The sequence below is a fragment of the Pleurodeles waltl genome, chromosome 1_1, assembly GCF_031143425.1.
Source record: "Pleurodeles waltl isolate 20211129_DDA chromosome 1_1, aPleWal1.hap1.20221129, whole genome shotgun sequence".
NCBI classification, from domain to species: Eukaryota; Metazoa; Chordata; class Amphibia; order Caudata; family Salamandridae; genus Pleurodeles; species Pleurodeles waltl.
In genome coordinates this window covers 807,020,819-807,043,074 of record NC_090436.1, presented here as the reverse complement: position 1 = coordinate 807,043,074, position 22,256 = coordinate 807,020,819, and the positions used below count along the sequence as shown (strand labels likewise).

Below are 22,256 nucleotides of genomic sequence, written 5' to 3'. Positions count from 1 at the left end.
GGTTTTTATATAGAAAAATATCTTTTCTTAGTTTATTTTAAGAACCACAGGTTCAAATTCTACATGTAATATCTCATTCGAAAGGTATTGCAGGTAAGTACTTTAGGAACTTCAAATCATCAAAATTGCATGTATACTTTTCAAGTTATTCGCAAATAGCTGTTTTAAAAGTGGACACTTAGTGCAATTTTCACAGTTCCTAGGGGAGGTAAGTATTTGTTAGGTTAACCAGGTAAGTAAGACACTTACAGGGCTTAGTTCTTGGTCCAAGGTAGCCCACCGTTGGGGGTTCAGAGTCACCCCAAAGTCACCACACCAGCAGCTCAGGGCCGGTCAGGTGCAGAGTTCAAAGTGGTGCCCAAAACGCATGGGCTAGAATGGAGAGAAGGGGGTGCCCCGGTTCCGGTCTGCTTGCAGGTAAGTACCCGCGTCTTCGGAGGGCAGACCAGGGGGGTTTTGTAGGGCACCGGGGGGGGACACAAGTCCACACAGAAATTTCACCCTCAGCGGCGCGGGGGCGGCCGGGTGCAGTGTAGAAACAAGCGTCGGGTTCGCAATGTTAGTCTATGAGGGATCTCGGGATCTCTTCAGCGCTGCAGGCAGGCAAGGGGGGGATTCCTCGGGGAAACCTCCACTTGGGCAAGGGAGAGGGACTCCTGGGGGTCACTTCTCCAGTGAAAGTCCGGTCCTTCAGGTCCTGGGGGCTGCGGGTGCAGGGTCTCTCCCGGGCGTCGGGACTTTAGGTTCAAAGAGTCGCGGTCAGGGGAAGCCTCGGGTTTCCCTCTGCAGGCGGCGCTGTGGGGGCTCAGGGGGGACAGGTTTTGGTACTCACAGTATCAGAGTAGTCCTGGGGTCCCTCCTGAGGTGTTGGATCGCCACCAGCCGAGTCGGGGTCGCCGGGTGCAGTGTTGCAAGTCTCACGCTTCTTGCGGGGAGCTTGCAGGGTTCTTTAAAGCTGCTGGAAACAAAGTTGCAGCTTTTCTTGGAGCAGGTCCGCTGTCCTCGGGAGTTTCTTGTCTTTTCGAAGCAGGGGCAGTCCTCCGAGGATGTCGAGGTCGCTGGTCCCTTTGGAAGGCGTCGCTGGAGCAGGATCTTTGGAAGGCAGGAGACAGGCCGGTGAGTTTCTGGAGCCAAGGCAGTTGTCGTCTTCTGGTCTTCCGCTGCAGGGGTTTTCAGCTGGGCAGTCCTTCTTCTTGTAGTTGCAGGAATCTAATTTTCTAGGGTTCAGGGTAGCCCTTAAATACTAAATTTAAGGGCGTGTTTAGGTCTGGGGGGTTAGTAGCCAATGGCTACTAGCCCGGAGGGTGGGTACACCCTCTTTGTGCCTCCTCCCAAGGGGAGGGGGTCACAATCCTAACCCTATTGGGGGAATCCTCCATCTGCAAGATGGAGGATTTCTAAAAGTTAGAGTCACCTCAGCTCAGGACACCTTAGGGGCTGTCCTGACTGGCCAGTGACTCCTCCTTGTTATTCTCATTATTTTCTCCGGCCTTGCCGCCAAAAGTGGGGGCCGGGCCGGAGGGGGCGGGCAACTCCACTAGCTGGAGTGTCCTGCTGGGTTGGCACAAAGGAGGTGAGCCTTTGAGGCTCACCGCCAGGTGTGACAATTCCTGCCTGGGGGAGGTGTTAGCATCTCCACCCAGTGCAGGCTTTGTTACTGGCCTCAGAGTGACAAAGGCACTCTCCCCATGGGGCCAGCAACATGTCTCGGTTTGTGGCAGGCTGCTAAAACTAGTCAGCCTACACAGATAGTCGGTTAAGTTTCAGGGGGCACCTCTAAGGTGCCCTCTGGGGTGTATTTTACAATAAAATGTACACTGGCATCAGTGGGCATTTATTGTGCTGAGAAGTTTGATACCAAACTTCCCAGTTTTCAGTGTAGCCATTATGGAGCTGTGGAGTTCGTGTTTGACAGACTCCCAGACCATATACTCTTATGGCTACCCTGCACTTACAAGGTCTAAGGTTTTGTTTAGACACTGTAGGGGTACCATGCTTATGCACTGGTACCCTCACCTATGGTATAGTGCACCCTGCCTTAGGGCTGTAAGGCCTGCTAGAGGGGTGTCTTACCTATACTGCATAGGCAGTGAGAGGCTGGCATGGCACCCTGAGGGGAGTGCCATGTCGACTTACTCGTTTTGTCCTCACTAGCACACACAAGCTGGCAAGCAGTGTGTCTGTGCTGAGTGAGAGGTCTCCAGGGTGGCATAAGACATGCTGCAGCCCTTAGAGACCTTCCTTGGCATCAGGGCCCTTGGTACTAGAAGTACCAGTTACAAGGGACTTATCTGGATGCCAGGGTCTGCCAATTGTGGATACAAAAGTACAGGTTAGGGAAAGAACACTGGTGCTGGGGCCTGGTTAGCAGGCCTCAGCACACTTTCAATTGTAAACATAGCATCAGCAAAGGCAAAAAGTCAGGGGGCAACCATGCCAAGGAGGCATTTCCTTACAATGCCAAACTAATCCTAAAAAAAAAAGCTAACATCAACTCCGGCTGGACAGAAGAGTTTGAGATGCTGCACAAAATACAGCAAGACGAAGTTCACTAAAAACTGAAAATGATGGATGAAGAGTATTAAATATTGTATCACTGTAACAAGTGCTACAAGTTGTATACAATGGGAAAAAAAGCCTGGAAAAACTGAAAAAAATAGCAGGACCCAGTGAATCACATAAGGATCTAAGTTTTCTGTGAAAGACTTAGAAGATCAATGGCTACCCCTCATACACCAACAACTGATCAGAAAGCAGATGATCTTCAACGCGTTATCTGTGGTTTAGCCAGAAAAAGGGCCAAAGGGATTGACGCAACAACAAAGTGCAGAGTATGCAAGTCTCAAAGGGAAAACATGTTTTTATCTGCAGCTAGTTTCTTAAAAGATTACGTTTTCAGCCTAGCAGCTGATCTACACAGTGAGGTGAAGGTATTTGCAGTGGATTTGTATGCCCATCTGAACTTCATGCATTTGAAAATATGAATCTACAATGAGATCCCAGCACCAACGTAACCGCCAGTCTTCAGTGCAGTGTGCATTCTTCGAAAAAGCACATGTAAAGCCACTTGAATGCTGGTTATGGGTTCACATTCAGTGAGATCAGAGAAATGACAGTCAACACTGATGAAACTGTTTTGATCCATAATAATGAAATTAAGGCTTTTCTGGTGAAATGATACAATTACAACAGTTCTATTTGTTAGTCTAACAGCAAGAATGAGCCTTTTAGGGTGTTTTCAGCTGATTTGCCTCCTGAAGTTCTTGCTACCAGAATAAGATCACAGGATGCAGTAAATTCAGCAGGAACCATTTCACGAAACATCCTGAAAGATTTAAATTTTGTAATGCCCCAGAGCGCAGCAAATCATGGGAGTCAACAAGAATGCCTGATGTCTTAACATTTCCTACATCATTGTTTAGGATCAGTAAAGCAAATCATAAACACGGTTTGGTTTATACATAAAAGGATTAAAAACATTATTATTTGTTTCATTTCCATATGTCTCTTCTTCCTCTATTACAGCCCCCATTTTGGAAAATGGCAAAATGGTTGTTCTGAGGAGTTATTTTCTGTCTTTATAAGACTACTTGACCCCGCAAAACCTATGTTTTGACACTAAAATGAAGTATATAGGTCTCATGGGTCCTGAAATATTACATCATTAATGCAACGCATTTGACATTTTTAAACATGTCATCCAGAAAAATGTGGTCTGGATCAGCTTTGTCTACGCAAACTAAATTACTTCCCTAATAATCCAAAAGCACAAATCAAAAATGAAAATCTCTGGACAACAATTTTTTTACGGCGGTATATTAGGGGGCTGGGATTATCGACTTTTATGAAACCGCTGATGATGCATCTCTTTAACGAACACTATATAACAACAAAGTAAAAGTGATGTCCACTTTTTGAACTCGGCTACCTCTTAAATCACTTGCTGACTGTACAGTGCCTTTGATTCTGTACAGCCTTCTGCTACCTGTGTCTAGGTTTGTGCTATACAACTACCATAAGCACATACACACTTCTACATATAATCTTTCAATTCTAGTGCAATGCATCTTCCCTTTTTATTATAAGTTTCCAAAGATCCTGGTGAAAAAGCCATAAGTCAGACCATTTGGATCTCGCCAACATGACTTTGTAGATATAAAGTACAACAGAGACCATCAGAAGTCATTGCTTGCCCAAAGACCAACAGCAACAACGAAAAAGAGGGAGATGAGGGAGGTGCATGGTAAATTAAAAAAAGGGGTCACCTACTTTTACAAAGGGAATGGGTTGGAAGTCTTTCCCCCATCACCAAGCAGAACAGGTTTTAGAAAGTATCCTGTGCCATCATCTTGACAACTGGTGTGACCACTTTAAAAGATTTCTAACTTGGTTGAGACAGTAGGCATTCTCGCCACATGGATGCAGGTGCAGGTGACAAGACCTGGACTTATATTTTCTATCATTATTGACAGTCAACACATACTGGGAAGAGAGGGTATTACCACTCTTACAAAAAATAGGGGGGAAGATGGGGTTCATATCTGTGGTTATCCTGTTACTAGAAGTCTGCTCACATGATGACAGTAAAGAGAAAGGTGGAGCATCAGTGAACTAGTATGCAAACAATGATTAAGGCAAGAAGTGTGGGCGGAGTGCCTTTGCAAGCCACACACAGATCTTTTTTTTTTTTAATAACATTTGATTCTTTTCTGAAAAGAAACTGTGGAAACAAAAAGGAATATCTTGTGCCTTGCTACCAGTCCCCCACACTCCTTTACCCAAATCTGCAAAAATAGAAGGTGCCCTGACACCCAACCGCTTCTTCATTCCTCCTTCACCTGCCTGGAGGTCTAAGTTTTCCAATGGCAAAATAAAGAGAAGCCATTGTGCTGGCAGAAGCTCTGTCACAGCCACTCTGACAGTTGCTTCCAGCATAGAGAGAAATCCTGTGGCCACAGTACAAAAGTACAAACAAGTGGAAGGAAGGGGAGATGGTGGTAGATAGCTTCAGACTGCAATCTGCTTTCCTCTGCGTTTACTGGATAGGCAGAAAACTGTGAGGGGCAAATTAAACTGTGGAAGACTGTGGCATTTTATTCTCCAATCCAACCCCCTCCTTCAGGTCTTTTGAAACTTGGGAATGAGACTTGAGGGAGGTGAGCCATGGGGTTTGGGGAGATGAGCCACAGCCCAATGCCTATCTGACCATATGCTTCAGGAATCCTGGCTATTCATTCACAGACATCTAAGCAGGGAGTAACCCAAGATTTGACCAGGGTTTCTGAAAATGGCTATTTCATGCACAACAAGGCAAAACAAAATAGAGCCCCCACGTGCACAGATAAATTGGAGGTGTGCCATAGATCAAGTGCACAAAATGTTTAGAAATGGGAGACTAGTCATTGAACGACAGTTAAAACACAGTGCTTTTGTTACAAATTGCAGTAGTAGGGAGTGTATACATACTCCAAAAATGTGACTCACAAAAGGATGCTGTGGCCTCTGATGCTGCGGAACTAGAACAAGTAGTCAGTGAAGCCTCAGGAATAATACAATCAATTCTCAGAAAGTGTGGCATTGGCATGCCTTTAACAATGAATGTAATAAGAGAACTATATTGAGCTGGGGTGACGGGTTGGTGCACTGTGGTCCAAAAACAACTTCATAACTCAGTCTACAATATTCCAGTAGAAAAGGAACTAAGCAATGCTAAGCCAAAATTATTATTATTTACTTTCAATACTGATGTAACTATTCAAAAGAACTAGTGTGGTAATTTGTTTTGAAACTGCAACAGATGCAACATCACTGTTTTCACACAATATTAAGCAGAAAAATCAGTACTTAATACTTACTGTAGCAATTTTTTCAATGTAAGTTTTCATGGTTTTTATAATGACTTTTCTGTCCTATAAAAGTGAAACAAAGTTTTAGCTTAATACCTTATAAAATGCAGATGAGCTTTTCATATCAATTTACTTTAGTAAGCATGGAAAACGTATACTTACGATATATTCAAACGTATTAATTTATTGAACTAATTTCCATGTTTTATTCCTAAAAGCATTTTTAACTGTGGGTGTTTCAAAACGCTGAATAATGCTACTAGAACAACGAATCACCATAAGAGCTACTGTAAACTTCTTCATGTCTGCTGTAGGAAGTTGGCTCTGTATGTGCTATTTCAAAGTAAGGAATAGCATGCACAGAGTCCAAGGGTTCCCCTTAGAGGTAAAATAGTGGTAAAAATAGATAATACTAATGCTCTATTTTGTGGTAGTGTGGTCGAGCAGTAGGCTTATCCAAGGAGTAGTGTTAAGCATTTGTTGTACATACACATAGACAATAAATGAGGTACACACACTCAGAGACAAATCCAGCCAATAGGTTTTGTTATAGAAAAATATCTTTTCTTAGTTTATTTTAAGAACCACAGGTTCAAATTTAACATGTAATATCTTGTTTGAAAGGTATTGCAGGTAAGTACATTAGGAACTTTGAATAATTTCAATTGCATGTATACTTTTCAAGTTATTCACAAATAGCTATTTCAAAAGTGGACACAGTGCAATTTTCACAGTTCCTGGGGGAGGTAAGTTTTTGTTAGTTTTACCAGGTAAGTAAGACACTTACAGGGTTCAGTTCTTGGTCCAAGGTAGCCCACCGTTGGGGGTTCAGAGCAACCCCAAAGTTACCACACCAGCAGCTCAGGGCCAGTCAGGTGCAGAGTTCAAAGTGGTGCCCAAAACACATAGGCTTCAATGGAGAGGAGGGGGTGCCCCGGTTCCAGTCTGCCAGCAGGTAAGTACCCGCGTCTTCGGAGGGCAGACCAGGGGGGTTTTGTAGGGCACCGGGGGGGACACAAGCCCACACAGAAATTTCACCCTCAGCAGCGCGGGGGCGGCCGGGTGCAGTGTTAGAACAAGCGTCGGGTTCGCAATGGAAGTCAATGAGAGATCAAGGGATCTCTTCAGCGCTGCAGGCAGGCAAGGGGGGGCTTCCTCGGGGAAACCTCCACTTGGGCAAGGGAGAGGGACTCCTGGGGGTCACTTCTGCAGTGAAAGTCCGGTCCTTCAGGTCCTGGGGGCTGCGGGTGCAGGGTCTTTTCCAGGTGTCGGGACTCAGGTTTCAGAGAGTCGCGGTCAGGGGAAGCCTCGGGATTCCCTCTGCAGGCGGCGCTGTGGGGGCTCAGGGGGGACAGGTTTTGGTACTCACAGTCGTAGAGTAGTCCGGGGGTCCTCCCTGAGGTGTTGGTTCTCCACCAGCCGAGTCGGGGTCGCCGGGTGCAGTGTTGCAAGTCTCACGCTTCTTGCGGGGAGTTGCAGGGTTCTTTAAAGCTGCTTCTTGAAACAAAGTTGCAGTCTTTTTGGAGCAGGTCCGCTGTCCTCTGGAGTTTCTTGTCGTCGAAGCAGGGCAGTCCTCAGAGGATTCAGAGGTCGCTGGTCCCTTTGGAAGGCGTCGCTGGAGCAGAGTTCTTTGGAAGGCAGGAGACAGGCCAGTGAGTTTCTGGAGCCAAGGCAGTTGTTGTCTTCTGGTCTTCCTCTGCAGGGGTTTTCAGCTAGGCAGTCCTTCTTCTTGTTGTTGCAGGAATCTAATTTTCTAGGGTTCAGGGTAGCCCTTAAATACTAAATTTAAGGGCGTGTTTAGGTCTGGGGGGTTAGTAGCCAATGGCTACTAGCCCTGAGGGTGAGTACACCCTCTTTGTGCCTCCTCCCAAGGGGAGGGGGTCACAATCCTAACCCTATTGGGGGAATCCTCCATCTGCAAGATGGAGGATTTCTAAAAGTTAGAGTCACTTCAGCTCAGGACACCTTAGGGGCTGTCCTGACTGGCCAGTGACTCCTCCTTGTTATTCTCATTATTTCCTCCGGCCTTGCCGCCAAAAGTGGGGCCGTGGCCAGAGGGGGCGGGCAACTCCACTAGCTGGAGTGCCTTGTGGTGCTGGAACAAAGGGGGTGAGCCTTTGAGGCTCACTTCCAGGTGTTACAGCTCCTGCCTGGGGGAGGTGTTAGCATCTCCACCCAGTGCAGGCTTTGTTACTGGCCTCAGAGTGACAAAGGCACTCTCCCCATGGGGCCAGCAACATGTCTCGAGTGTGGCAGGCTGCAGGAACCAGTCAGCCTACACAGGTAGTTGGTTAAGGTTTTAGGGGGCACCTCTAAGGTGCCCTCTGGGGTGTAGTTTACAATAAAATGTACACTGGCATCAGTGTGCATTTATTGTGCTGAGAAGTTTGATACCAAACTTCCCAGTTTTCAGTGTAGCCATTATGGTGCTGTGGAGTTTGTGTTTGACAGACTCCCAGACCATATACTCTTATGGCTACCCTGCACTTACAATGTCTAAGGTTTTGCGTAGACACTGTAGGGGCACAGAGCTCATGCACTGGTGCCCTCACCTATGGTATAGTGCACCCTGCCTTAGGGCTGTAAGGCCTGCTAGAGGGGTGACTTATCTATACCTGCATAGGCAGTATGAGGTTGGTATGGCACCCTGAGGGGAGTGCCATGTCGACTTACTCGTTTTGTTCTCACCAGCACACACAAGCTGGCAAGCAGTGTGTCTGTGCTGAGTGAGGGGTCCCCAGGGTGACATAAGTTATGCTGCAGCCCTTAGAGACCTTCCCTGGCATCAGGGCCCTTGGTACCAGGAGTACCAGTTACAAGGGACTTACCTGGATGCCAGGGTGTGCCAATTGTGTAAAACAAAAGTACAGGTTAGGGAAAGAACACTGGTGCTGGGGCCTGGTTAGCAGGCCTCAGCACACTTTCAATTCAAAACATAGCATCAGCAAAGGCAAAAAGTCAGGGGTCAACCATGCCAAGGAGGCATTTCCTTACACCTTTCATTTGCATCAGCCATCTGAGAGGTCTGTGGTCAGTTTGAACTACAAAGTGAGTACCAAAGAGGTATGGTCTCAGCTTCGTCAGGGACCAAACCACAGCAAAGGCCTCCCTCTCAATGGCACTCCAACGCTGCTCCCTGGGGAGTAACCTCCTGCTAATGAAAGCAACAGGCTGGTCAAGGCCATCATCATTTGTTTGGGACAAAACTGCCCCTATCCCATGTTCAGAGGCATCTGTCTGCACAATGAACTGCTTGGAGTAATCTGGAGCTTTTAGAACTGGTGCTGTGCACATTGCTTGTTTCAGGGTGTCAAAGGCCTGTTGGCATTCTACAGTCCAGTTTACCTTCTTGGGCATTTTCTTGGAGGTAAGTTCTGTGAGGGCTGTCACTATGGATCCATATCCCTTCACAAACCTCCTGTAATACCCAGTCAAGCCAAGGAATGCCCTGACTTGAGTCTGGGTTTTTGGAGCTGCCCAGTCCAGAATGGTCTGGATCTCAGGCGGGAGTGGCTGAACTTGGCCTCCACCTACAAGGTGTCCCAAGTAAACCACAGTTCCCTGCCCTATCTGTCATTTGGATGCTTTGATAGAGAGGCCTGCTGATTGCAGAGCCTTCAAAACCTTCTTCAGGTGGACCAGGTGATCCTGCCAGTTGGAGCTAAAGACAGCAATATCGTCAAGATAAGCTGCACTAAAGGACTCCAAACCAGCAAGGACTTGATTCACCAACCTTTGGAAGGTGGCAGGGGCATTCTTTAAACCAAAGGGCATAACAGTAAACTGATAATGCCCATCAGGTGTGGAGAATGCTGTCTTTTCTTTTGCTCCTGGTGCCATTTTGATTTGCCAGTACCCTGCTGTTAAGTCAAAGGTACTTAAGAATTTGGCAGCACCTAATTTATCAATCAATTCATCAGCCCTTGGAATGGGATGGGCATCTGTCTTGGTGACAGAATTAAGTCCTCTGTAGTCCACACAAAACCTCATCTCTCTCTTTCCATCTTTGGTGTGAGGTTTGGGGACTAAGACCACTGGGCTAGCCCAGGGGCTGACAGAGTGCTCAGTGACTCCCAATTCCAGCATCTTGTGGACTTCCACTTTGATGCTTTCCTAAACTTGGTCAGACTGTCTGAATATTTTGTTTTTGACAGGCATGCTGTCTCCTGTATCCACATCATGGGTACACAGGTGGGTCTGACCAGGAGTCAGGGAAAAGAGCTCAGCAAACTGTTGCAGGACCTTCCTGCAGTCAGATTGCTGTTGGCCAGAGAGGGTGACTGAATAGATCACTCCATCAACTGAACCATCTTTAGGGTCTGAGGAGAGGAGATCAGGGAGAGGTTCACTCTCAGCTTCCTGGTCCTCATCTGTTACCATCAACAGATTCACATCAGCCCTGTCATGGAAGAGCTTAAGGCGGTTCACATGGATCACCCTCTTGGGGCTCCTGCTAGTGCGTAGGTCCACCAGGTAGGTGACCCGACTCTTCTTTTCTAGCACTGGGTAAGGGCCACTCCATTTGTCCTGAAGTGCCCTGGGAGCCACAGGCTCCAGAACCTAGACTTTCTGCCCTGGTTGAAATTCAACCATTGCAGCCTTTTGGTCATACCAAAACTTCTGGAGCTGTTGGCTGGCCTCAAGGTTTTTACTTGCCTTTTCCATGTACTCTGCCATCCTTGAACGCAGGCCAAGTACACAGTCCACTATGTCTTGTTTAGGCTCATGAAGAGGTCTCTCCCAGCCTTCTTTCACAAGAGCTAGTGGTCCCCTTACAGATTGGCCAAACAGAAGTTCAAAAGGTGAGAACCCTACTCCCTTCTGAGGCACCTCTCTGAAAAGCGAAAAGCAGACATGGCAAGAGGACATCCCATCTCCTTTTGAGTTTTTCAGGGAGCCCCATGATCATGCCTTTTAATGTCTTGTTGAATCTCTCAACAAGGCCATTAGTTTGTGGATGGTGTGGTGAATTTATAAGTCACTCCACACTCATTCCACATGTGCTTCAGGTATGCTGACATGAAGTTGGTACCTCTGTCAGACACCACCTCCTTAGGAAAACCCACTCTGGTAAAAATACCAATGAGGGCCTTGCCTACTGCAGGGGCAGTAGTCGACCTAAGGGGAATAGCTTCAGGGCATCTAGTAGCATGATCCACTACTACTAGTATGTACATATTCCCTGAGGCTGTGGGAGGTTCAAGTGGACCCACTATGTCCACACCCACTCTTTCAAAGGGGACCCCCACCACTGGAAGTGGAATGAGGGGGGCCTTTGGGTGTCCACCTGTCTTACAACTGGCTTGACAGGTGGTACAGGAGACACAAAACTCCTTGACCTTCTGGGACATGTTGGCCCAATAGAAGTGGTTGACTAGTCTCTCCCACGTCTTGGTTTGTCCCAAATGCCCAGCAAGAGGAATATCATGGGCTAAGGTCAGTATGAACTCCCTAAACTCCTGAGGCACTACCACTCTCCTAGTGGCACGAGGTTTGGGATCTCTTGCCTCAGTGTAAAGGAGTCCATCTTCCTAACAGACCCTATGTGTTCCAGTTTTCTTGCCATTGGACTCTTCAGCAGCTTGCTGCCTAAGGCCTTCAAGAGAGGGACAGGTTTCTTGCCCCTTACACAACTGCTCCCTTGAGGGTCCCCTGGGCCTAAGAGCTCAACATGATAAGGTTCTAACTCCATAGGCTCAGTTCCCTCAGAGGGCAGAACTTCTTCCTGAGAAGAGAGGTTCTCTTTTTGTTGTTGTGTTGCAGCTGGTTTCCCAGTTGTCTTTCCTTTTCTCTTGGTAGGCTGGGCCCTTTTTCCAGGCTCCAGCTCTACTTTTTCACCCTGAGCCTTGCACTGTGCCCTTGTCTTGACACACACCAGTTCAGGGATACCCAGCATGGCTGCATGGGTTTTCAATTCTACCTCAGCCCATGCTGAGGACTCCAGGTCATTTCCAAGCAAACAGTCTACTGGGATATTTGGGGAGACCACCACCTGTTTCAGGCCATTGACCCCTCCCCACTCTAAAGTTACCATAGCCATGGGATGTACTTTAGTCTGATTGTCAGCGTTGGTGACTGGATAAGTTTGTCCAGCCAGGTATTGACCAGGGGAAACCAGTTTCTCTGTCACCATGGTGACACTGGCACCTGTATCCCTCAGGCCTTCTACACTTGTCCCATTAATTAAGAGCTGCTGCCTGTATTTTTGCATGTTAGGAGGCCAGGCAGCCAGTGTGGCTAAATCCACCCCACCCTCAGAGACTAATGTAGCTTCAGTTTGACACCTGATTTGCTCTGGGCACACTGTTGATCCCACTTGGAGACTAGCCATTCCAGTGTTAGCTGGAGTGGAGTTAGAAGTGGTACTTTTCTTGGGACAGGCCTTGTCTCCAGTTTGGTGTCCAGGCTGATTACAGCTACGACACCAGGCCTTTTTGGGATCAAAGTTTTTACCCTTGTACCCAAAATTGTTTTGTGAAGAGGTTCTGGGCCTACCCTCCTGTGCAGGTTTTTTGGGGCCTGTAGAAGACTCTTTACTATTTTTGTTTTTGGATGTCTCAACACTCTTCCCCTGGGGAGGCTTTGTGACCCCTTTCTTTTGGTCACCCCCTGTGGAAGTCTTGGTCACACTAGTCTTGACCCAGTGGTCCGCCTTCTTTCCCAATTCTTGGGGAGAAATTGGTCCTAGGTCTACCAGATGCTGATGCAGTTTATCATTTGAACAATTACTTAACAGGTGTTCTTTCACAAATAAATTGTACAGCCCATCATAATCATTTACACCACTGCCTTGTATCCAACCATCCAGTGTTTTCACTGAGTAGTCCACAAAATCAACCCAGGTCTGGCTCGAGGTTTTTTGAGCCCCCCTGAATCTAATTCTATACTCCTCAGTGGAGAATCCAAAGCCCTCAATCAGGGTACCCTTCATGAGGTCATAAGATTCTGCATCCTTTCCAGCGAGTGTGAGGAGTCTATCCCTACACTTTCCAGTAAACATTTCCCAAAGGAGAGCACCCCAGTGAGATCTGTTCACTTTTCTGGTTGCACAAGCCCTCTCAAAAGCTGTGAACCATTTGGTGATGTCATCACCATCTTCATATTTAGTTACAATCCCTTTTGGGATTTTCAACATGTCAGGAGAATCTCTGAGCCTATTTATGTTGCTGCCACCATGGATGGGACCAAAACCCATCTCTTGTCTTTCCCTTTCTATGGCTAGGAGCTGTCTCTCTAAAGCCAATCTTTTGCCCATCCTGGCTAACAGGAGGTCATCTTCACTGAGGCTCTCCTCAGTGATTACAGAGTTGCTGGACCCTCCTGTGAGGGAAGCAGCATCTCTGACTATTATTTTTGGAGACAGGGCTTGAGGGGCCCTGATCTCCCTAATTAGGACTGGAAGGGGGGAATTCTCCTCCAAGTCACTAACATCATCCTCTGGGAGGTCATCCTCAGAGGGGTTGGCTTTTTCAAACTCTGCCAGCAGCTGCTGGAGCTGTTGTTTGGAGGGTCTTAAGCCAACTGGGATTTCCTTATTTTGCAGAGAGACCTTAGCTCCCTCATCTTAAGATGGAGGTAAGGTGTGAGGTCGAGTTCCATCACATTCTCTTCTGCACCAGACATTATGTTTCTAAAAGTTGGAATATTTTTTAAGAATCTAAAACTATTTCTAGAATTTAATTCAAACTTTTACAAAACGTTTAAACTCTAAAAGAAATGCTAACAGGGACTAACACAAGGCCCTAGCAGGACTTTTAAAAATTTAGAAAAATAGCTCAAATTGCAAAAATCAATTTACAATGACAATTTTTGGAATTTGTCGTGTGATCAGGTATTGGCTGAGTAGTCCAGCAAATGCAAAGTCTTGTATCCCACCGCTGCCACCAATGTAGGACGTTGGCTCTGTATGCCCTATTTCAAAGTTAAGGAATAGTATGCACAGAGTCCAAGGGTTCCCCTTAGAGGTAAGATAGTGGCAAAAAGAGATAATTCTAATGCTCCATTTTGTGGTAGTGTGGTCGAGCAGTAGGCTTATCAAAGGAGTAGTGTTAAGCATTTGTTGTACATACACAAGCAATAAATGAGGAACTCACACTCAGAGACAATTCCAGGCCAATAGGTTTTTGTATAGAAAAATAGATTTTCTTAGTTTATTTTAATAACCACAGGTTCAAATTTTACATGTAATACTTTAAATGAAAGGTATTTCAGGTAGGTACTTTAGGAACTTTGAATAATCAAAATAGCATATACAGTCTTCACATAAATCACATATAGCTATTTTAAAACTAGACACTTAGTGCAATTTTCACAGTTCCTAGGGGGAATAAGAGTTAGTTAGTTTTTGCAGGTAAGTAAACCACCTACGGGGTTCTAGTTTGGGTCCAAGGTAGCCCACCGTTGGGGGTTCAGAGCAACCCCAAAGTTACCACACCAGCAGCTCAGGGCCGGTCAGGTGCAGAGTTCAAAGTGGTTCCCAAAACACATAGGCTTCAATGGAGAAGGGGGTGCCCCCGGTTCCAGTCTGCCAGCAGGTAAGTACCCGCGTCTTCGGAGGGCAGACCAGGGGGGTTTTGTAGGGCACCGGGGGGGGGGGGGGGGGGGACACAAGTTGGCACAGAAAGTACACCCTCAGCAGCACGGAGGCGGCCGGGTGCAGTGTGCAAACACACGTCGGGTTTGTCGTTGAAATCAATGGGAGACCAAGGGGTCTCTGCAGCGATGCAGGCAGGCAAGGGGGGGGGGGGGCTCCTCGGGGTAGCCACCACCTGGGCAAGGGAGAGGGCCTCCTGGGGGTCACTCCTGCACTGGAGTTCGGATCCTTCAGGTCCTGGGGGCTGCGGGTGCAGAGTCTTTTCCAGGCGTCGGGATCTGAGGAACAGGCAGTCGCGGTCAGGGGGAGCCTCGGGATTCCCTCTGCAGGCGTCGCTGTGGGGACTCGGGGAGGGGGGGGGGCAACTCTGGCTACTCACGGTCTCGCAGTCGCCGGGGAGTCCTCCCTGAAGTGTTTGTTCTCCACAAGTCGAGCCGGGGGAGTTGGGTGCAGAGTAGCAAGTCTCACGCTTCGGCGGGAAACGCAGTTGTTTTAAAGTTGCTCCTTTTGAAACAAAGTTGCAGTCTTGGGTGAACAGAGCCGCTGTCCTCAGGAGTTCTTGGTCCTTTTAGAGCAGGGCAGTCCTCTGAGGATTCAGAGGTCGCTGGTTCCTGGGGAAAGCGTCGCTGGAGCAGTGTCTTCAGAAGGGGGGTAGACAGGCCGGTAGGGCTGGGGCCAAAGCAGTTGGTGTCTCCGTCTTCTCTGCAGGGTTTTTCAGCTTAGCAGTCCTCTTCTTCTTAGGTTGCAGGAATCTGCGTTCCTAGGTTCCGGGGACCCCTTAAATACTAAATTTAAGGGCTTGTTTAGGTCTGGGGGGTTAGTAGCCAATGGCTACTAGCCCTGAGGGTGGGTACACCCTCTTTGTGCTTCCTCCCAAGGGGAGGGGGTCACAATCCTATCCCTATTGGGGGAATCCTCCATCTCCTCAGCTCAGGACACCTTAGGGGCTGTCCTGACTGGCCAGTGACTCCTCCTTGTTATTCTCATTATCTGCTCCGGCCTTGCCACCAAAAGTGGGGCCGTGGCCGGATGGGGCGGGCAACTCCACTTGCTGGAGTGCCCTGTGGTGCTGTAACAAAGGGGGTGAGCCCTTGAGGCTCCCCGCCAGGTGTTACAGTTCCTGCAGGGGGAGGTGTGAAGCACCTCCACCCAGTACAGGCTTTGTTACTCGCCACAGAGTGACAAAGGCACTCTCCCCATGTGGCCAGCAACATGTCTCGAGTGTGGCAGGCTGCTAAAACCAGTCAGCCTACACGGGTAGTTGGTTAAGGTTTCAGGGGGCACCTCTAAGGTGCCCTCTGGGGTGTATTTTGCAATAAAATGTACACTGGCATCAGTGTGCATTTATTGTGCTGAGAAGTTTGATACCAAACTTCCCAGTTTTCAGTGTAGCCATTATGGTGCTGTGGACTTCGTGCATGACAGACTCCCAGACCATATACTCTTATGGCTACCCTGCACTTACAATGTCTAAGGTTTTGCTTAGACACTATAGGGGCACAGTGCTCATGCACTTGTGCCCTCACCTATGGTATAGTGCACCCTGCCTTAGGGCTGTAAGGCCTGCTAGAGGGGTGACTTATCTATACTGCATAGGCAGTGTGAGTTTGGCATGGCACCCTGAGGGGAGTGCCATGTCGACTTACTCGTTTTGTCCTCACCAGCACACACAAGCTGGCAAGCAGTGTGTCTGTGCTGAGTGAGGGGTCCTCAGGGTGGCATAAGATATGCTGCAGCTCTTAGAGACCTTCCCTGGCATCAGGGCCCTTGGTACCAGTTACAAGGGACTTACCTGGATGCCAGGGTGTGCCAATTGTGAAAACAAAAGTACAGGTTAGGGAAAGAACACTGGTGCTGGGGCCTGGTTAGCAGGCCTCAGCACACTTTCAAATCAAAACTCAGCATCAGCAAAGGCAAAAAGTCAGGGGGTAACCATGCCAAGGAGGCATTTCCTTAAACACTGCCTTTGACTTATCTGATGCCCTACAATTTAGGATTTGTTGGGAATCCCTTGGTTATTTCTCCATGACTCGGACATAAAAAGGTGGATTTAAAATGCAGTAAATATCACCTTCAAGCAATTTGGCAGAAGGTATCAAGACATACGTTATCTGCTACTCATAAATCCACCAACCAGCAGCCTGAAAGCCATGTTTCTTTTGCAGATATGTGGGATTAAAAAAGGGAAGACAGGTCTCCATACTAGAATAAAACATTGGTAATGGTGTGACTTGTAGTCCGGAGGGGATGTTTGTGACAGGACTTGCTGCCTCATTTATTTTACCTTTCAGAGAGGGGGTCTGCTGAGATATTGCCTTGCACTCACAGGTAAAAGAGTAAGAAAGCATCTAGCAGTCATGCTGAATCGTTGAGATCTTGTCACCATTTTGGGTGGAGTTCGGGAACAAAACGGAGTTCTACTCATCATTAAGGTTAGTCAATGTAGGTTTTCAAGAAAGCTCAAAGGAGTGGTCTTGGAGCAAGGAGGGGGATAAAGGGAGCTCTCCAGCGAGTTGGCGAGCCTTCAGCTTAACTTTCAACACAACTTTATGAGTGGCATGGTGTTCAGGAACAAGAAAACTCTAAAACAGGAAAGTTACATTTGAACACTTGTTGAGTGACTAAAGCACTGAAACCCTAACTGGGTAACACTGACATACTTATGAAAGATTCACATTTTTGTGAAGAGACGGAACAATCAAGTGCCCTTTCACCAAAACATCTGGAATTTTCAAGTCGTGAGTACGGTCTTGCATTTTTGAGGATGTGTAATTCAAGATTATTGCCAATCTTCTGAGCCACAGGAATAGTTAGTTAATTAAAACTGTGATACTAAAGAGAAGTTCAACTGGAAAAATTATGAGGAGGGCAAATCACAATTAGGTCGAGAAATTATGGCAGATAATGTGAGGTGTTTCAAAAGTGTTCTGAGAATAACTGTTGCAGGTGGCTGACTGTTCCCACCACCTCAGGCCCAATCTCCCCCCACCCCCTCCATATTTCACAAGGTGCAGATTAAAGTATTCACATCTCAGCCACAAGTCTACATGATCTGTGGATTGGGTGGTAGTAAAACCTTTCTGCTTCATAGTATGTACAAGTTCCGGGATAGAGCGGTCAACTGATCATTTTCTTCACTCAAAATAAAAGGACCTACTACTGGGCGTCCCTTTCCTAACCCCTTCCCTTAAATGTTCTCCGAGTCTAAATTGTTGCTGCTGGTGAGGGTGGTGAATGGTTACATTGTACTCCCACATATGTTCTTGGGTCTCAATATCCCCTATGTAGATAAACTGTTGGAAAAAACAAATCAGTGCTGCCTAAACTAAAGAAGAAAAAAATATATATATTAACTTACTGACGGCCACAAAGCAGGCATTTGACCTTGGGGGTGTTATCTGCGTGATGGCGTAGGGTGAAGAATTGCTTACAGTGGTGACAGAATGCAGATTTTTTTAGGATTATAGGCCACTTTTGACCATAATGTCAACTCTGTTCAACCCTCTGGAAGCAACCAGCTTCTTCTGGATTAAACCAAATCTTTTATTTAATGGGGATCTGGAAAGACTGCAGTCCTGCCTTTCTCCTTTAAAGAAAAAACTCTTAGCTGAGGTGGCCCATAAAAATATAAAATTTCTCTTTAATCTTTATAGGCCACCCCTTGCAATAGTACTTCATCAAGCAGTGGTCTGCTCATAAGTGTATGTGGATGACACTCCGGTTATAGTCGGTCTGCTACACACAATGGCTCAAACTCCTCTAGAAAAGGCATTTGCACATCAGACATTCAAAACACTCCACTATTTTAATTAGCAATATCTATTTTGTTGCTTACTGCATGTTATTTTCTTGTTTTTTTAGCACAAAGAAACTAAGCAATTAAGAGCTATACAAATAAAATCACATAACTCTCCTCCAAAAAGTAATTTTATCCCCAAAATATTAGGAAACAAAGTAAGGAGGACACTTAGAGTATGTCTGTTTCCCCCTAGGCTTCAATCACTTGGACAACCGTGTGAGTGTATTCATTTGTGAGACACTGCCGCTCTTATATATCCATTTGCAAGCAAGCCATTTACAGCTTCAGATATGTAGGTTCTGGGGAAGCATATGGAAGGCAAAGAACATTAAAAATCTAAAACAGAAATGTTCAACTGCCCCGATTTCCACCACCACCTTTGTCCTAGTGGCGAAGAGACAATTAGATTTCTATAAAACTATCACCACTTCAATATGGTCAAAAGTCAAGAACTCCTCAATCAATAGTGATAGAAAAATAAAAGAGTGGAAAGGTGTCCTGGGGTTCTGGTCAATCTCCCGAAAGATGTTTAATCAGAGACATGACCTCTAGGAAACGGCTATCATTACTAACCTGTATAATAATATTTTCTAGGATCGTTCTGAATACCATGATCACGGAAAAGCATGCAAATCAATAAAACAGCAAGACTGTTAGTTCTTAATAAAATTTGCAGATTCCTGCAGGGATACCAACACTGTGGGTGAAACTTCTTGCCGCAGAGCTACAGATAGGTGTATAGGTATGAAAGATGTGCTGTGTAGAGGCTTTATAATCCTTCGGTGATTAAATTGGTCGAAGAACTGCAAGACCTTACATTTCATGCTCTTTAAGGTCATCTATCACTAAAGGAGATCTAGGACTGTTCACAAGACAAAATAAATAAACACAAATAATCACGTCTGGAGTACTCCTACACATACTGCACAATTATGAATTTCCAAATGCCTACAAAAGTGCACTTGTGCACATTTGCTCCATGAGAAAAATATTTCTCCAAGTAGAGATGCCCCTTTTTAAATTTTTGAATTGCAAATGGGAATTTGCACTTTCAAACATAATATTTGTACATATTATTTGAACTAGGAAATGCCTACTTCCTCTGACAAAACACTGCAGAAAACACAAAGTAGCTGTATTCAAAAAAATTTGAAAAAGTAAAATAACAGCAAAAACTTTTGATTTGGAAAATAGAAAGCTTATCAATGTGAAGATGTTGTAAGACTAGGTTCATTATTAGTAGTACGAAATATACCACTAAATTCTTTAAATCCATTTTGGACAGTTTCATAACATGCCTGACTGGAAAGAGAAAATACATATTATGAAAACAAAAATAGAGGACAGCAACCAAAATTATGTGATCTTAACTAGAAAAATCAGCCCACTTTTTACATGACATTCTACCAGATGAAAGCAGACAAAACAGGATGTTGGGCATATGTAATAAGATACAAATACAATGGACCCAGTACGGGGGTGGGGGCTGCAACTAATAATTTCAAGTACTGTTCGTAGAGAACACAGAGGCCAGTATGCTTTACAGTAAAGATTTGTACTTTGCCCACTTGCATAGCAAACCTAACAGCTGGCAGCAGGGCTATGTTACAAAACTGATATTTTATGACTCACCCATAGGACTACCTTTAAAGCCTGTTCATGAGAGCTGACAAGTGTTTAAGTTGGAGTGGGCTTAGCTACTCGTGGATAGGTGAGAAATAAGCCTCTTATGAACACCTGAATGAGCCAGATGAAGAATAAAGGAGATTCAGTTGGTCATCTTCACCATTCACTGATCGCAGATGAAAGCCAGCAATTGCTGTTCATGCACAAGAGCACAATGCCCATATATTCAAAAGTTCTATTATGCTGGATGGAGAGATACTAAGGACTATTGAAAAACTGATGATGTGAAATACCATTTGGCTATCACGACATGCTCTGGGCAGGTAATAAATATATTTGCAAATCCAGTTAGCTGTGAGTGCTTTAGGAATTACTTAAACCTTGCAAATCTACTCACATTGTAAGAGCAAACCAACGAGGAGCAGATTGACACCTTAAAAATGTTTATGAATCGGTCCCAATGTGTTAAATAATATTGCCCCAAAAAAAAAAAATGTATGAAAATATGGAAAGTCAAACACAGAGGTTCATTGCCATGCTACACAATTAGTTTCCAATTTCGATGAGAAGAACCATACCTTTGGGGTCCCATGCCAAATGCAGTGCATGGCTACTCTAGCCCCATCATGGGTGTGTGCCAAATAGATCACAGCTTCTCGGATGGCTTCAATCATTTCCTGGTAAAAATAAAATTGCATCACAAATACAAAAACATTAATACCCAATATTTACAGCACAGTGAAATAGTTAAATCTGTGGTGACAGTTACATACATTTACATTATTTGCTATAGCAAATAGTACCATAATTCATAAAATGATCTTACATAACAGTTAATTTCTGAACACTGCAAACATTTATTATGTAATAATATTATATCTGTTTAAAGTGCATTCAAGCACTCTTCCAGTTCAAACAGAATCAAACCTACAATTAAATTAAGAAACTATATTAAAATGTTCACGTACTACAAAATAATGGTTAGATAATAACGAGAATAAAAACGTTAAGTAACAGAGATTCACTGAGAGACTACGGTGGTGTAACACTCTCCCTTTTTGCAGTTCCACGCAGGAACAGTGTGCGCCTTAGATGCAGGAGCACCCAACAACCAAAATCTGCTGCACCCGAGCTCCATGGCCAGGTCCACGACAACCAACTGTGTTCCCCTGGTCCCAGGACCCCAACCAACAGACCTTCCGCCCCGCCCCCATTGAGAGCTGCCGTATTTGTCCCCAAGTCTCCCTCTGCAGCCGTTTCCAGGTGGCCCCCCTCTTCATCAGCAATGCAGTGCGCAAGGCAACCAAATCGACCAGCACATTTGCACCCGGAAGCCCCAGGGCAGGTAAAACCGTAGTGCTGGTGTAAAGAAATGGCTCCCTGTTGCAGTTACCCCCCACTTTTTGCCTGATACTGATGCTGACTTGACTGAGAAGTGTGCTGGGACCCTGCTAACCAGGCCCCAGCACCAGTGTTCTTTCACCTAAAATGTACCATTGTTTCCACAATTGGCACAACCCTGGCACCTAGGTAAGTCCCTTGTAACTGGTACCCCTGGTACCAAGGGCCCTGATGCCAGGGAAGGTCTCTAAGGGCTGCAGCATGTCTTATGCCACCCTAGGGACCCCTCACTCAGCACAGACACACTGCTTGCCAGCTTGTGTGTGCTGATGGGGAGAAAATGACTAAGTCGACATGGCACTCCCCTCAGGGTGCCATGCCAACCTCCCACTGCCTGTGGCATAGGTAAGTCACCCCTCTAGTAGGCCTTACAGCCCTAAGGCAGGGTGCACTATACCACAGGTGAGGGCATATGTGCATGAGCACTATGCCCCTACAGTGTCTAAGCAAAACCTTAGACATTGTAAGTGCAGGGTAGCCATAAGAGTATATGGGCTGGGAGTCTGTCAAAAACGAACTCCACAGCTCCATAATGGCTACACTGAATACTGGGAAGTTTAGTATCAAACTTCTCAGAATAATAAACCCACACTGATGCCAGTGTTGGATTTATTAAAAAATGCACACAGAGGGCATCTTCGAGATACCCCCTGTATTTTACCCAATTGTTCAGTGCAGGACTGACTGGTCTGTGCCAGCCTGCTGCTGAGAGACGAGTGTCTGACCTCATGCGGTGAGAGCCTTTGTGCTCTCTGAGGACAGAAACAAAGCCTGCTCTGGGTGGAGGTGCTTCACACCTCCCCCCTGCAGGAACTGTAACACCTAGCAGTGAGCTTCAAAGGCTCAAGCTTCGTGTTACAATGCCCCAGGGCACTCCAGCTAGTGGAGATGCCCGCCCCCTGGACCCAGCCCCCACTTTTGGCGGCAAGTCCAGGAGAGATAATGAGAAAAACAAGGAGGAGTCACTGGCCAGTCAGGACAGCCCCTAAAG

General features: G+C 46.2%; 1 protein-coding gene across 1 annotated transcript in view; it reads right to left on the bottom strand.

Moving 5' to 3' along the window:
* Positions 1-22,256, bottom strand: part of PUM3 (pumilio RNA binding family member 3) — a 517,651-nt gene that overhangs the window by 104,446 nt on the left and 390,949 nt on the right. Inside the window, exons 11-12 of the mRNA XM_069228428.1 lie at positions 20,443-20,541; positions 5,856-5,909 (exon numbers count right to left, since the gene is read on the bottom strand). Coding sequence (XP_069084529.1) covers positions 5,856-5,909; positions 20,443-20,541 — 153 coding nt within the window. The remainder of the gene's footprint in view (positions 1-5,855; positions 5,910-20,442; positions 20,542-22,256) is intronic.